A 15241-nucleotide genomic window follows, 5' to 3' on the forward strand; every position below is an offset into this window, starting at 1 on the left:
TCTGCAGCGTGCTCAAAGTTCTCCGACTTGGGCGGAAGTCGCACGAAATTTTAAACAGCTAGCAAGCCAATTACTAGCCACCATGTAGGAATGATTTAGAACTGGCCAATAGCGGGACACAAATTTGCATTCAAATGGCGGGAACTCTCTTGCACTAGGGTTTTTCTGTTGCAACAGAAAACCTTTGCTGTGCAAGAGGGTCTCATGTGGCGGGAAAATTCCATCGTGCCAAGGCACCAAAATCACTGGGTTGTGACACCTTTTAACTTTAGAGTAAATCTAGTTTTGAGGCTAGTCAGTACTGGGATCATTACACGGAAGAGAATTCTTAAGAATCTGACTCCTGTGCCCCCAGGCTGCACTCCTGGTGTAACAGCTTCCACAGCAGCAATTTCCCATCTCATCTGCTGGACTACTCCTGCACTTAGCTATTCTAAAAGAAGTATCCTTTCCCCACAGCTTTGGCAGTACTAACATGTCTTTCTGCAGTCTCGGGAGCCCTCACTGCATTGTCTCAGATTGCCTTCGTGTTTTGAAAGCTATTTTTTAGCCAGAGCGCTTAGAAATGTGTTGGTATAACATGAAAACTAAGGTTTTGCAGAAATTACATGTAGCAACTTAGTGATGCACCTCTGCCTGCATAATCAGGAAGTTTTTTACATTCAGGTACAAAGATGAACAACTGTTTTTAACATATATTTAACAGTTCAACATCTTTTACATTTCACATACAGCATTAAGCAACTCTTTATTCAGAGAAAAATGTAATATCTAATTTCTTTTTAAGTGCATGGAGTTTGAGAGTGATAACTGAGATGTTATTTATTTTTAATCAGTTTTAGAAATGTAGCGTTTTTGTTGTTCTTTGCCCTGCTTCCTTTCCCTCTTTCCTGCCCTTTCTCCCAACACCCCCAGCAGCTTCAGATAATACTCTTTTAATTTATGTCGATTTGGTTTTGAAATATGTTTTGCCATTGAGAAATAAGCAAAGGTGGAGCTGGACCCTTTCCTTTGAAAGGCACTTCTAAATTAATTCATATTTAAACCTATTCAGTACTTTTTTTACCAAAAAGATACAGTGTTCTGGAATGGATTATGATATTTCCACTGGTTTAGCTCAGGATGCTGTTAACATGCAACTTTTTTTCAATAGATAATTTATCCATAGCTCTGTGCTTCATAAAGTAAAGATGAATTCACTAGTTTTTAGGGAAGATAATTATTTAGTTTGTTGCCAGGAGATGGCAGTAAGAGACTAAACTGACAAGCATTTGCTTGTGTGCTAACAATTTAAACCTTTGTAAATGTTTTTGGAATTATTTCTTTGTTTCCTTTATTTTCATGACATCTTTGAACAACCTACACTATTTTGTTGTGGACATTTAAAAAAAAATCTTCAGTCCTGTGGCTACTTTTGGCTAGATGTTTCCTATGTTGTTAAAGTATATGGTTGTACATATAATTACTTGGCAGAAGTCAGTTGTAAAAAGTTTAGTCATGACATTTCTAGCACCTTCCCCCCCCCGCCCGCTTATTCTTTTTGGTCAAAAAATAAAATAAAAATTAGTGATTCAAGTCCTATGTCCCTACAAGCCCTGTGAGGAGAGACTGCTGCACCTGGACCTCTTCAGCCTCCGCAAGAGAAGGTTGAGAGGTGATCTTGTGGCTGCCTATAAGTTCATCACGGGGGCACAGAAGGGAATTGGTGAGGTTTTTGTGCGGGCCGGGCCCCGTTCCCGCCGCCACGAGCGGGTTGGGAGGGGCGATCCGCAGCCTGTCTTTCGTGCATGCGGACTGTGGCCAGCAGCCCGGGCACGCGGGGTCGGAGAGAGCCGGCATCGAGCTAGAGTTAGTCACAAACACGTAGTGGTTGATTGAAAAGATTGTTTACTTACACCCAAAGATGGTATTGGTGTAGGCTGGACAGGTTTCCAGGCACAGCTCCCGCTTAGATCCTCGCTAGAGGACCATGACAAATTCGATTGCTCCCACGGAGTTGTTTAGGCTCCGCGGGTCCGGTTCGGTTGGGTTTGAAGGGTTCCCCGGAGTTGCTTAGGCTCTGCGGGTTCGAAGTTTACAGGAAAGGGATACGTCTGGGATTGCATTCGGCGATGGGGAGAGGCTAGAAGCGAAAGCTCTGTAGGTTCGGTTCTATTGCTGCGTTGGGTCCGCGAGGGTCCGCAGCGCTTGGAGATCTTCACGCAGAGTCTCTCTCTCTCCCTCCTCCTTTCTCTCCCCTCCGACTTGGGCAGAAACTACCCAAGCCTTTTGTACGGCTAGCAAGCCAATAGCTAGCTGCCACGTGTGCCTACATTTGGAATTGGCCAATAATGTGGCGCAAATCCAAATACAAATGGCAGGAACTCCTTTGCAACGTGCATCACTAGTATGCAAAAGAAATGCACCCTGCAAAGAAGCTGTAATTTGGCGGGAAATCCCCCGTTGCACCAGAGTTCTCTCTCGCAGCAGAGAACTCTATCGTGCAAAGAAAGCTACAATCGTCGGGAAAATAATTTAGCGGTGCCGAAGCGCGCACACAAACAAAAACCACAACTTTGGGTTGTGACAGTTTTATTCACCAAGGCGCCCCCGGGGGTTACAAGAAATAATGGCCACAAGCTAGCAGAGAGCAGACTTAGACTGGACATTAGGAAGAACTTCTTCACAGTTCGAGTGGCCAAGGTCTGGAACGGGCTCCCAAGGGAGGTGGTGCTCTCCCCTACCCTGGGGGTCTTCAAGAGGACGTTGGATATGCATCTAGCTGGGGTCATCTAGACCCAGCACTCTTTCCTGTCTATGCAGGGGGTCGGACTCGATGATCTATTGAGGTCCCTTCTGACCCTAACATCTGTGAATCTATGAAAGTGAGACTTTAAAATGCCTATGTGTGAACTGTATTTTTATATTGAATTAACTTTTATGAAATTACAACTTTTTTCTTAAACGTTCAGTTAGAGGAGACAATCAAACCAATATCTGTTCCTGCATGTGTCTTACTGTATTGCCCAGTGAGCTACAGGTAGAGATAAATGTTGCTTAGAAATGAAATTTTAAAAATGTGTTTGGTTATTGGCAGTCTAGGATTACATCCTGAAATTTATTTCACTTATTTTGTTCTTACTTGAAAATCAGTGATTGTTTGAACTAGGCATCACCTACTCAGTGTCAGCCTTACATAATTGATTGTTCTTTTCATACGAATAAATGTGGTTTCCTGATTAGGTGGCATGGGATAGGGGAATTTGTCATGGTGAAAAGAGAGAGTAGTGATTATTAATCAGAGTTTGAAAACTAACTAACAGTGTCATGTAAGAACTTTTCAGATGCATATTGCCAGTTTCTGCAGAATCCAAGTTTTCATTTACAAAAGAGTCTACTTGCTGTAGTTAAGAATACCTCCCACAGGAGGCTGGAGTAGCTCAATGCACTATCTTCCTGAATCTATAAGCATATTCTGTGCTTCTCTTTTTTGCCCAGCTCTAAGTGATGGCAAACAGGGTAATTGCTTCTGTAGCTAACTGTTCTCAAATTGCAGTTCCATAGTGTGCAAACTGGTAGTTCTGTTGATTTAAAAAAATTAGCATTGTTTGGTTTTTGGGAATCATTTGAAAACCAAACAAACCAGCCTTCAGGCAACTTAATCTACTTATACATGATAAATTAACTGTGGATTCTTGAAAACTTGTTCTGATGTGTTCTGATTTATTACAAAGGAATAAGATTTTTCAGTAAATACTGATATTTGTATATGCTATCTCTTAATGCCTGAACACACAGCATATTTACATCAGTATAATTTATACTGGTTCTGTACACGAAGATAAATTCTAGAGCATCTAGAGGAAACGCAGAGGACCAGCTATTCTGGGACAGCAGGTGTCATCTTAACATTAGATGGCATGGGTGCAGGTAGTATCTTGTTTATAGCAGCAGTTCTCATTTGGGGTGCTGAGAGAAGCTGCTTGGGTTGGTGTGATGTTGGCACTGCAACCATGGTGGGGTGAAATTGCCTTGTATCCCTCTGTTTTCAGGTGGTACATCAACTGAATTGAGAAACAGCTGCAATAGAAAGATGTACTTGTTTGCATTAGATTATGCAGGTAGCCATGTTGTTTCTGCTGCAGCTTTTCGTGATTTGGTTCCATTGTGTCTCCTGAACACAGAGGTGCGCAGGGAAGTTGTGCCTGGTGGCAGCAGCATTTACCTCTGGGCCACTGCTGCTGTGGGGTGAAACTGCTTCATGTGCCTGTATTTTCAGGATGCATGTTGGAGCCAAACTGAGAAACTGCTGCAGCAGAAATGGCGTACCTGCCTGCATAATGTAAAGCAGGCAGGCACACCTTTGCTGCAGCAGTTTCTCAGTTTGGCTTTAACATTTCTTATAGTTGGTATTATGGCAGGATGGATTTTCCTATCACAGCCAACTCCTCTTCAGTAGTGAAGGATTGACTCTGGTACTGAGGACTGAGAATATTGGCAAGAAAATGAGCTGGAGATAGTTGCTTGATCCATTTGCTTTTTTAATGCCTGTAATTTAACACTGTGATTGCGTATTTCTCTTTTCAAGGTCTGCCTCAGTTCCTTCCAAACTTCAACAGCATCAGCAGTAAAACAGTAATTTCCCTGCACTTTGTTCAAGGCTGCAGAAATATGCTTCAAGATAGTCAGCATACATTCTCTATTTCTCTTTAGCCCAATGTTGAGAACTTTGGCTATGACAGTGCTATTTTGTCATTATTTTGTTCACAAATTGTCATCAGATTAGTTGAGGTGCACCAATACATCAGTCCAATATTGGATCGGTACTGATCTAAAGAAAATTTGTTGCATCGGAAATCGCCCGATGGGGCGGATAATTTGGCCAATAAATGCTTGTGCTGTGCACAGCTGCAGTGCAGCATTCAGGCATCTCAGAGCAGAGCCAGCAGCTCAGAGAGCTGCCTGCAGCTGGTAAGTTGGTTGTGGTGGAAAAGGAGTGGGGAGGGAAGGGGGGGGCAGATCAGTGCCCCCGGTGGTGAGGGAAGGGGCAGGAGCAGGGTCCAACTGGGGTGGGGCAGGTGCAAGACAAAGCCGTGGCTCGGGAGGGCAGCTCTTGCTGCTGCTTGCATAGAGAGTGTGCCCCCCAGATCTGCATGGGGCAGGGTGGGCGGGCTGCAGCTATGGGCTGGAGCTGGGGCTAGGCTCAGAGCAGGCGCCAGCAGCGCTGGAAGGGGGCTGTGGCCGCCCCAAATTTTGCTGTAGCCCCGCTCCCAGCACTGGTGCCACCACGTACCCACCTGGCACAGCCCCAGCTCAATGCCCTGCTTCCACCCACGCACTGGGAGTGTCCCCCCCACTCGCCTTTTTTCCCCCTCCCCTTCCACCACAACAGATTTACCAGCTGGAGGCAGCTCTCCAAGCTGCTGACCCTGCTCCTTGCTGCCTTAGTGCTGTGGCCAACATGCCTTCTTAAACATCGGCCCCCAAAATCTCTGTCGGTGCACCCCTACAGATTAGGCCAGTTCTCAATATATCACTCAGAACGGTCCACTCTTAAGTTCCATTATATGTCTTGTGGGAGAATTACTTTGGTTCCTCCTGCTTTCTTCAGAGCAGCTGCTGCAAAGTGGTTGTTATGGAAGTATTTTGCAGTTTTAACATCAGCCTTTATTTCTGGAGCACTAAAGTTTTTGGCTAAGAAGTGCATCAAATGAAAACTGCAGCCATATATTACTAGCTTGGAGCTTTCTTCTAGATTTCTTCTTATCCTTGACGCATTTGCAGCATTGTCTGTGACAGCTGTGTACTAGGCATTTGAATTTTTTTCACAGTTTGTTATAGCTTTTACTGCTGCTACTTCTAAGTGTTCTGCTGTTTGTGCATTTGCTGATGTATCAATTGTTTCTGTAAGGTAGACAGTCCCTTCTTCTGTTGTCATGCAAGCACATATATTACTGGAACATTATGGACTTTGCTTCGCCCATCAAAACTAAGGTTAACAATTTTCCACTCTAGACTTCTGGCACAGTGTTCACTTTCTTTCTCATACACTTTATCCAGCAATTTGCTTACTATATCTGCTCTGTTGGGTGGACTGTATCATGGTCAAAATAACTGAACCATGTCAATGAAGCGTGTGTTCTCAACCATATGGAAAGGAGGGTTTGTTGCATGAACACACTGAATAATGTTTTCATCACTTACCTCTTGCTATAATCTGCTGGTTCTTATTACAGACTTATCTATTGTTGTTTCTGGATGATGGAGTTTTTTTTTTCTTTTTGCTACAGGTGATATACTATAGATTTGACTGGAACCACTGGTATCATTAGCAGATAACTCTGAAACTGTAGACAGTGATAATGATGTTGAAGATGGATATTCAGAATCCTGTATGTTGAGGATGGATCCTCCTGAACAAAAAAAGTCAATGAGGTCTCTACAGTACTGCTCACTTAGTACCGAGTGCAATTTCTACTTTAGAAATTAAACTGTACAAGGAAGATCTGCCTGTTTCTGCCATTATTTTATATCGCAACTGCATTAAAAATATGATAGTTCCATAAAGTAACAACTATATTTTTGCTCAAACATTTTTATTCAAGTAGTCCAGAAGTCCACCCAGAAGATATGGACAGGGAAGACAGGCAGTCCTTAAAGTATGGAATAAGAAAGTTTACCAGCCTGGAGATCCTGTGTGTTCAGACATGTTCCATTCATCATCTTCAAAGCAGCTTCCTCCTGAGAAGGAGCGCTTTTCATGATGTTGTTTCATTTGGGCAAACAGGTTTTGCATTTCCTTATTGCACTGTTTCGTATTTTGCACGCATGCCTGTCTTACCCATAGGTAGAGGAACTTCATTAAAATATTCCCAAACAGGGTCTCTTTTATGGCCTGCTACCATGGTATGTTTTCCCTTCTACCATACCATTCCCTCACTAGATCTCAAATCAGTGGAGAGGGTATATTTGGAAGCTTATCCCTCGAGACTTCTGGAATATTCTGCTCAAAATGTTTCTTTAGTTTCTACTGCCCCTCCCTTCTTTCATTTATCTCCAGATTCCTCCTCCTTGCCCGAATCTACTCCACTGCCAACATTTAACTTAATTAAATATTCATTTCACTTCTTGAAACTTTGCACTTTTACAGAGAGGTAGGGGCTTGACTTTGTGTACACTAACTTGCAGATAGACAAATAGGGCTGATGGGTAGGTAATCAGGTCTGTTGTCTCTCATCTCTATACACTGCTGTGCAGAAGGATGTTATCTCTGGAGACACAAATCTGCAGTTTGAGAAGTGAAACTAAGCTTCATGGAGATGCTTAATGGGATCGTCTAGACTGAGCACTGAATCCCATTGGGTAGAGTGCTTTTCTTTACTCTTTACTCATCTATAGAGGAGCATGGGATTGTTCCATCCTAGGTGCAGGACTTTACACTTTGTCTTCATGAGATTTGCTTTCAGTTCAATTCAGTCCAGTCCTCCAATTTCTCTAGATCTTTCTGAATCCTAGCCCTACCCTCCAGTGCATCTACTACTCCCTCTGCCCCTCCCCACCCCTGCAGCTTGGTGTCATCTGCAAACTTGCTAAGGGTGCACTCCATCCCATCTTCCAGGTTGCTGATGAAGATATTGAACAAAACTGGCCCCATGATTGACCCCTGGGACATTCCACTTGAGACTGGCTGCCAACAAGACATTGAGCCATTGATTAGTACCCTCTGAGCCTGACAATCTGGCCAGTCTTCTGTTTGCCTTACAGTCGATTCATGCAACCTGTACTTCCTTAGCTTGCTGGCAAGCATGCTGTGGGAGACCATATCAAAAGCCATGCTAAAGCAAAGTATATCATGTGCATTGCTCTCCCCACATCCACAGCCAGACATCTCGTTATAGAAGACAGTCAGGTTGGTCAGGCATGACTTGCCCTTGGTGACTCCATGCTTACTGTTTCTAATAACCAGGGATCCTAGTTTTTCATTTGCCACAGAAAAACAGCAGGGGGGAGGGAGGTGCACTGCTGATTGGCCGAGTGGCTAAAACTGTGGCAAAAATAAGAGAATGGGAATGGCACCACTTACTATGTGACACCCCCACAGTTTTTGAGTTAGTATTGAGGAACTTGGATAAACCTAATTTGATTTGCTTTCAGTAGTCTGCATCACCTGCAAATATGCAGGTCCTCTGATATTTCAGTGATTATTTTTTCAGTGGCAAATAATGCATTAATTATAATACACACATTCAAAGTTTGGTCCTGGTTCTTCTAAAGACTAGTGTAAATGTGTATTCTTGGACTATTCCCTAAACATGTTTTCTTTTGTGCTTTTGTTCAGCTTTAAGTTGATTTCTACCAGGATTGTAAACAAACTGTTCAGACTTAGGAAAGACACTTTAAAGGAAATACGTGAAATATTTCACTTGGCAAAGTCTAACACCCTGGTATATGAAGGGGGTAGGAAGCCAAATTGGGTGGATCTCTATTGATTTAAGTGGTATTGTACCTGCTTGTTTATCCTTGCACTGATTTATGGCCCAAGTGCTTACATTTTAGCATTGTATTATAGTAATTTAATATAAAAGCTATTTTAACTGATGTTGTAAGTTGTGACAGCTCACATGGTAGTGTTGACCTATATAAACTTAAGTAGGTGGGCTGGACTCTGCATGCTGTTGTGTTTTGGACTGGCACCAGAGAGTTGAGTCATCTAACAGGTATGTCCAAGTGGAAAAAAGTATTCTAAAAAAGCCTATTTATGATGCTTCTTTGTGATTAGAGCGTCCACACTAGAAGTTAATATTCCCAACTTTTTCAGAATCATTGTTTGCTAAATGTAGATAATGGCTTCAGGTATAACTAGAAAAAAACAAGAATCAGTAGGAAAGATATTACTTCTCAGTTAGTGAATAAATACATTGCCATCCTTGTTCAAGCAGTGATCTGACTGACAGAGGTGGCAACTTTGGAACTCAAGACAACAGGCTGAAACGTGGGCTTGGAATATATTTGCTTGGTACAGCTTCTGGCATTTCTTGCAGCCAAATAAAGGAGTTCTGTCAGTGGGTTGTCATTTGCTGAAATTTAATTGTTTTGCTCGAGTTCTTTCTGACTTCATTATTATGCAAATCGTGCCATTGTTAAAGTAATTCCTGGGCTCAGGAAATTTAGGTTTTGTCTATCTGGTGGTGAGTCAGCTGGATTTGCACTAATTTGCAGCAGAAGGGTATATTATATTGAAGGCAAAAAGTATTGACCCTAGTCAAAAGCAGACTTTACTGAACTAACTTGAAAGAGTTGAGACTAGATTTGAAGTGGTTTTTGTTTTTTCTATTTTACATAGATATTTAAAGTGTTAGAAGGGCTTTAGGAAGTCATGTTAAAGGTTTTCCCTTTACCTGTTTTGGTACTGTGTAAAGGCTAAGTGGTTATCTAATGATGTCCTGAAAATGTGTAGATCTGTATCCTTGGAGAGAGAATGCAGAGATTTCCATAGTCCCCAGGTTAAAGGAGATCAGATTCCTCAAAATTGCATTTATTTTTGATACACTTAATTTGGTTGCGCTGTTTAATTTTATTGAGAATTTTGGGCCATTTTTGGTTTGCTTTTGCTGTAGAGATGCCTTATGCACTGCTTCTAATAATTCAAATAAGCTGTTCAAGACTGCACGTTAGAGAATGAATCATGAACCAACATAGTTGTCTCAAATGTATAAAAGTAATCCAAAATAAATGGTTTAATGATAATTCCCATTTTATTTTTTCCTAATTTAAGGATTACACTTTCACTTCTAATCTATGTTCAGAAGTAAACTTGCACATGATCTCAAGTTGTGTAGCAGCTTTATAGAAAAGATAGGCCCGGCTTCTGAATTTAAGACTTTAGTGCAACATCCTTTTCAACAGATCTGACATGCTCCCATGGATGTCTGCATTTGCTCCAGTGGAAGCCCATTTCATACTGTGTTGACTTAATCTAAGTTGCCAGCATGGTTAATGATGGGAAGGAATAAAAAATACAATGTCTCATTCATGAGGTCACTTACTTAACCATATTTTGGAATTTTTAGTTCACTATTGCAGCCCTATACCCTTTACAGAATAAGCATGGAGCAACATGAACAGAAAAGATTCCTGAGCTGCAGAAGAACTGTTCTTCTATTTTATTTACTATGCTGAAATCTAGTTTACCCTTAGTCTTGCTGTCACCAGGGGCAAATCTGGTGTGCACATTACATTAGATAATAAAGAATTACAGACTTGTTGCTTTTGTATCATAAAAGTCTTAAACTAGATTTTCTTCTTTGTAGCTGGAGCATTTTTTCCTCAAGTTATTACTATTTTATTTATATTTGATTTGGTAGAGTGGACTCTGTGGCCTAGGAGGCCCCATCCAGTCCTGTTTTCGTGATCCCACCTTAGTACCGAAATCCTGTATAGTGCTGTGTAATGTATCCCTGATACATCATTGACTCAAGTGTTATTACTGCTCTTGTGCTTTGCTTTAAAGCTCAATTATCTTTTCACGATCTCCTACCCAGAGGTTGTTCCATAGTTTGCCATGAAGAGACTGACATTTTGAATGTCTTTTTTTTTTTCCACCCATCCCTAGAGCAAGGCCTAGATCACATAGCAGAAAATATCCTTTCCTACCTTGATGCTAGATCACTCTGTGCAGCAGAGCTGGTGTGTAAGGAATGGCAGAGAGTGATCTCAGAGGGAATGCTGTGGAAGAAATTAATTGAAAGAATGGTACGCACTGACCCGTTGTGGAAAGGGCTCTCAGAAAGAAGGGGTTGGTAAGTACCTCTGTGTACCAATTTATGCACTTCCTTCCTTTATAGGATTACCCATAACAAGTCTCCCTATATTTTCCCAGAAAAGTGCATTTACAGTTCCTCAGTATCATCAGTTTCCTTGGATTCCCCATGGCATTGTTTTATGGGTATTTTATTTAAAAATCTGTACCTGTTTAATCATAGAATCGTAGAAAGAAGGACCTGAAGGGACCTGTAAGATCATCAAGTCTGGTCCCCTGTCATGGGCAAGAGGTAATTGGGCTCAAATGAGCTCAATGAGATGCTTGTCCAGCCTCCTCTTGAACGCTGCCAGGGATTGGCGACTGCACCACCTCTGCTGGAAGTGTGTTACAGATTCTAGTTACCTGTACAGAAAAGAAGTTTTTCGTTATGTCTAGCCAAAACTTCCTCGATTAGCTTGTGCCTGTTGGTTCTCATCTTCATTCCTCTCTCTCTTGGTCATCATACTGGTTTTTCTTCTGGTTCCTATTCCTTTTCTACTTTTGGCTTTTTGTTGCATCTTCATTTACAGAGTAATTTTTGCATATTATTTCTGTCAGCTGTAATGGGCAATGTGGATTAATATGAACCACTCAGTATGCTTGTTAAGTTCTTTCCCAAGTGAAATATTGCCACTTAAACTTTTTAAACTTAAACTATAAAATGGCTGATTAGATTTCAGAAACCTGTTTCTCTTTCATAACAATTCTAGATTTGGAAAAGTTGGTTTTTAACATGTATGAAAAGTTGCTGTAGGTTCTCTGGTGGCATGTCTAAAATCACAAGACCTATAAAAGGTGGAAAAATGCTATTATATCCGGCTTGCTATATTGCTGCAAGTCAGGCAGAAGGCAAGGTAGATTTAGACCTTAAACTAACGAAATCCGAGAGAGAGCATAAGCTTTTGTGCTATGTCTTCTGCCTGATTTCAGACTAAAGCAGCAAGGTCCACTTTCAGGGAACACAAGGACAGAAATGAGTTTTCTTCCATTATTCAGACATTTAAATACAGCTGTCAGTATCTAAAGAGTTACAAACTTGGATGTCTCATACAGAGTACATTATTTTAATGTAAATAATTGACCGTATTACCTTTGAATGCTTGCTGTAGCTTAATGCAGAGTTAAGTCCCTGCAAGATGGAACTGTGTTTTGTATTAACATGTTAACCTGCAAAATATAACTCTCTTGTTTTGTTTTTTTTAAGGGATCAGTACCTGTTTAAAAACAGACCAACAGATGGCCCCCCAAATTCATTTTACAGATCATTATACCCAAAGATAATACAGGATATAGAGGTATGTTTTCTGATGGAATTTCTGCAGTGCAATTAATTAGTTTTCAACTTACTACATATTCAAAATTTAATTTTAGAAGTCTAACATTTCTTATCAATATGTTTTAAAATATGATGCATTTTAACTTGTTAGATTACAGTACTACTATTTTAGTGCTAAAATAACATAAAGTTATTCTGTTAACTTCATTATTAGTAGCATATTTCTTTGAAAGATTTTTGAATTCATCTGACATGAACAATGGCGTTTTAGCAGTATTATAGTAGTTAATGGTCTCCTGAACCCCTTAAAATCCAATATATAATAGAAAATTTGGTTATATATAAATATGTGCTTATGGTAAGTTTGAAAGGCTTCAGGTTTAAAAGCATTTAAATACTGTTTGATATAATGTCATTTTTCAACTTCATAAATATAGCTTTCATTGCAAGGAGCATAGGATTTTTTCTTGAATGGCTGATGACAAGAAAAGCTATAAAGTAATTATAGATATACCAGTGGTTCTTACAACAAAAGATACTGCAGAAGTGGTTTATCTTTGTTTAACAGTATGTAGCTGAAAAAACCCTTCCAAGTCAGGTTTCATTTGACTATTTAACATGTTTCTGACAGATCAGGGTCCTCATGGTATTTTGCCTACTGACTGAAAAACCTTGTCTTATTCAGTTAGCTGTGTATCCATCATAATATTGTGTAAGTTTATATCAAAAATTGTAATGTATTTATTTCATCCAGGTCCAAAATTCATTAGTGGAGAAAATACATGTTTGTAGGTTAAGGCAGATATGAACTAGTGGAATCATTCTGTTACAGCAAATGGGAGTTTGTGTGACTTGCACTCCAAGAACAAAATTATTCAAAACTCTAATCTGTCTGTGAAATGCAACTCTTTGCAGAAATCAACTCCAATCCCCATTTCAGATATCTTCTGTAAACCTCTACTGCACATTTATAAGGTTTTTAAAGCACAGATCTGAACATGCAACTCAGTTTATACAAAATAAGACCAACAGTGCTATTTGCATGTGTAGGCTGTGTACCATATATGCACCTTTTAAGTATCTTCATTTTAAAGGTGCTTGTCTTGGACTTTTCATTTCTATATTTGAATTCTGTCAGCATTGTTGCTTTCCTGAAATCAAGATAAAAGATTTATCTCTAGTATGACCTTAACCTTTCTTGCAATGACAAGGCAGTAGGTATTTGTCCTTCACTTCCGTCTTCATTTTTGTGGGAAGCCCTCTGCAATACCAGAGGCTACACATGTTCCCAGAGAAATCCCATTGTACACTTACGTTGACATAGTTCCTGAACCTGAATTTGCTACCAGTTGTGTATGTGATTCTTTAGCTTCGGTCATAAGATTTGGAGTCACGGATGGATTCTTAACTGGAGGAAGTGAGGACAGATCTTATAGAGTAGTCTAAGCAGGGAAGCATTCTGATATTGGCTGGGGTATAAGGAGCTGCAGTGACAGGCTGCATCTGAAGGTGAGCTGTTCTTTGTAAACAGCCATTTTAAGAAGGAAGGAATGGGTTTCACAAAAAAGTGATCACTATCTCTAATAGAAGGAAACTTGAAAAAACAATTTATCCGATCACATTGCTGGAGCCACCAAAGTAAGGACAGAACTTTTCCTAATAATATTCTTTGCTTTCTGCAGTTGTCAGTCTCTAAATTTAAAGAACGTTTTTCATGATAGCAGAAATGTTCTGAGTGCCCCCCACAGAAACTGCTGCAAGGACATTCAATGCCTTGATCCTGGCAACCTTGTTCTTTTTAATATGCATCCTTTGTACATCTTATTAACTTTGTTGAGCAGAGTTAGAAACAAACAATTTTGAAACAGAATTGCCTGACTGACAGTTAATTTATGACCATTTAAAGTCCCTTCCCACAAAAAGTAAAGAAACCAGGACATCAGTGATTAAAATGCAAACAAAAAAACACCCCTCTTTTTTAAGTGATCTTAAAAGTGAGGTACCACTGAAATTCAGCTCTTGTGGAAATGTTTGCTTGTAAACATATACATTTCCCAGAAAATTAAACTTTACTAAATTTTAAATTCATATCAGTGTCTTTAAACCAACTTTGAGAGACCCACTTACATGTAACAAACAAAAAAAACAAGCATTAATTTGCTTGGAAATTGAGAGTTCACATACACACATCCATGCGCATACATACCTGGTGCTTGGAAGACTTGAAATGCAAAGTGAAATAACTTTCTAAACTGTAATAAGTGTTTCCATAATTCCCATTCAAAATACAGCTTATCCTAAATTTGGATGTTTTATTACATGCAGTGTGAATCCTGTGGTATCTCCCTATTATACAGAGATCTGACCTTCAAGATTTCTTTCAGAATAGGGATAATCAAGGGTAATCAGGAATGTTTTGGGGATGTGTTCATATAATTGATGAGCTATTAGCATAGCTGGCTTTTCAAGGAGGAATTAAATGGAGGAAATCTTGCTTTATAAGCAGCATTTCTGTTGCTAATATCTAGTATTAATATTTACATGCCAAGTAGGGAATATTATTTGACCATATAGAAGTTAAAAAAAGGTTCCTTCATAAACTCAAGGAAGGGGGAATGAAGGTGGTTTTGGAAGAACATTCTACATTTCCATTTTTTTTTATCCTTTGGCCATAGTCTCTATATCTGTATTAAAAAAGCACGCGCACCATACCTTTTGATCTCTATCCTTTACTGGGAGTTAGTCATATTAAGTAAAATTCAAGGAACAACCTGTGAATCACAAAGTTCTGCCTGACCTGTAAGGCTGGATACATCACACTTTCCTCCTCTGATTAATGTGGCATCTATGTTTATAAAGGTACTACTATAAGCTGTTGCCCCTGGTATGCTCCTTGTCTTAAACCTCAGACTGCTTTACAACAGAGATATCATCTCCTTAGAAGACTGCACAAAAATGTTTTGTTTCCTGAATTTGGGCAAACTGGTGCCTCCAGAACTATTAGCTGAACTATCAAAGTGTTCTTAGTATCGGTCTCTTGAAGTTGCTAATTTATTGGGATAGAAACTGTTGATTGAAAGATTTGTGCAATTTAGAACTTGTAAATTAAATTATATTTTAAGATACAATTTATAAAGGACTTTTCTGAAAAGCTCTCAAAATAAGTGTTTTACTTTGCTAATCTA

The 15241-nt window shown here is 39.9% G+C and overlaps 1 protein-coding gene across 5 annotated transcripts in view; it reads left to right on the forward strand.

Moving 5' to 3' along the window:
• The window catches only part of FBXW11 (F-box and WD repeat domain containing 11), a 134147-nt gene that overhangs the window by 90458 nt on the left and 28448 nt on the right, over positions 1-15241 (forward strand). For all 5 annotated transcript variants that reach the window (XM_014606560.3, XM_014606563.3, XM_014606561.3 and 2 more), the window contains 2 exons: positions 10592-10778; positions 11985-12075. In XM_014606560.3, the coding sequence (XP_014462046.1) occupies positions 10592-10778; positions 11985-12075 (278 nt within the window). The remainder of the gene's footprint in view (positions 1-10591; positions 10779-11984; positions 12076-15241) is intronic.

The sequence above is a fragment of the Alligator mississippiensis genome, chromosome 9, assembly GCF_030867095.1.
Source record: "Alligator mississippiensis isolate rAllMis1 chromosome 9, rAllMis1, whole genome shotgun sequence".
In the NCBI taxonomy this organism is placed as follows: Eukaryota; Metazoa; Chordata; order Crocodylia; family Alligatoridae; genus Alligator; species Alligator mississippiensis.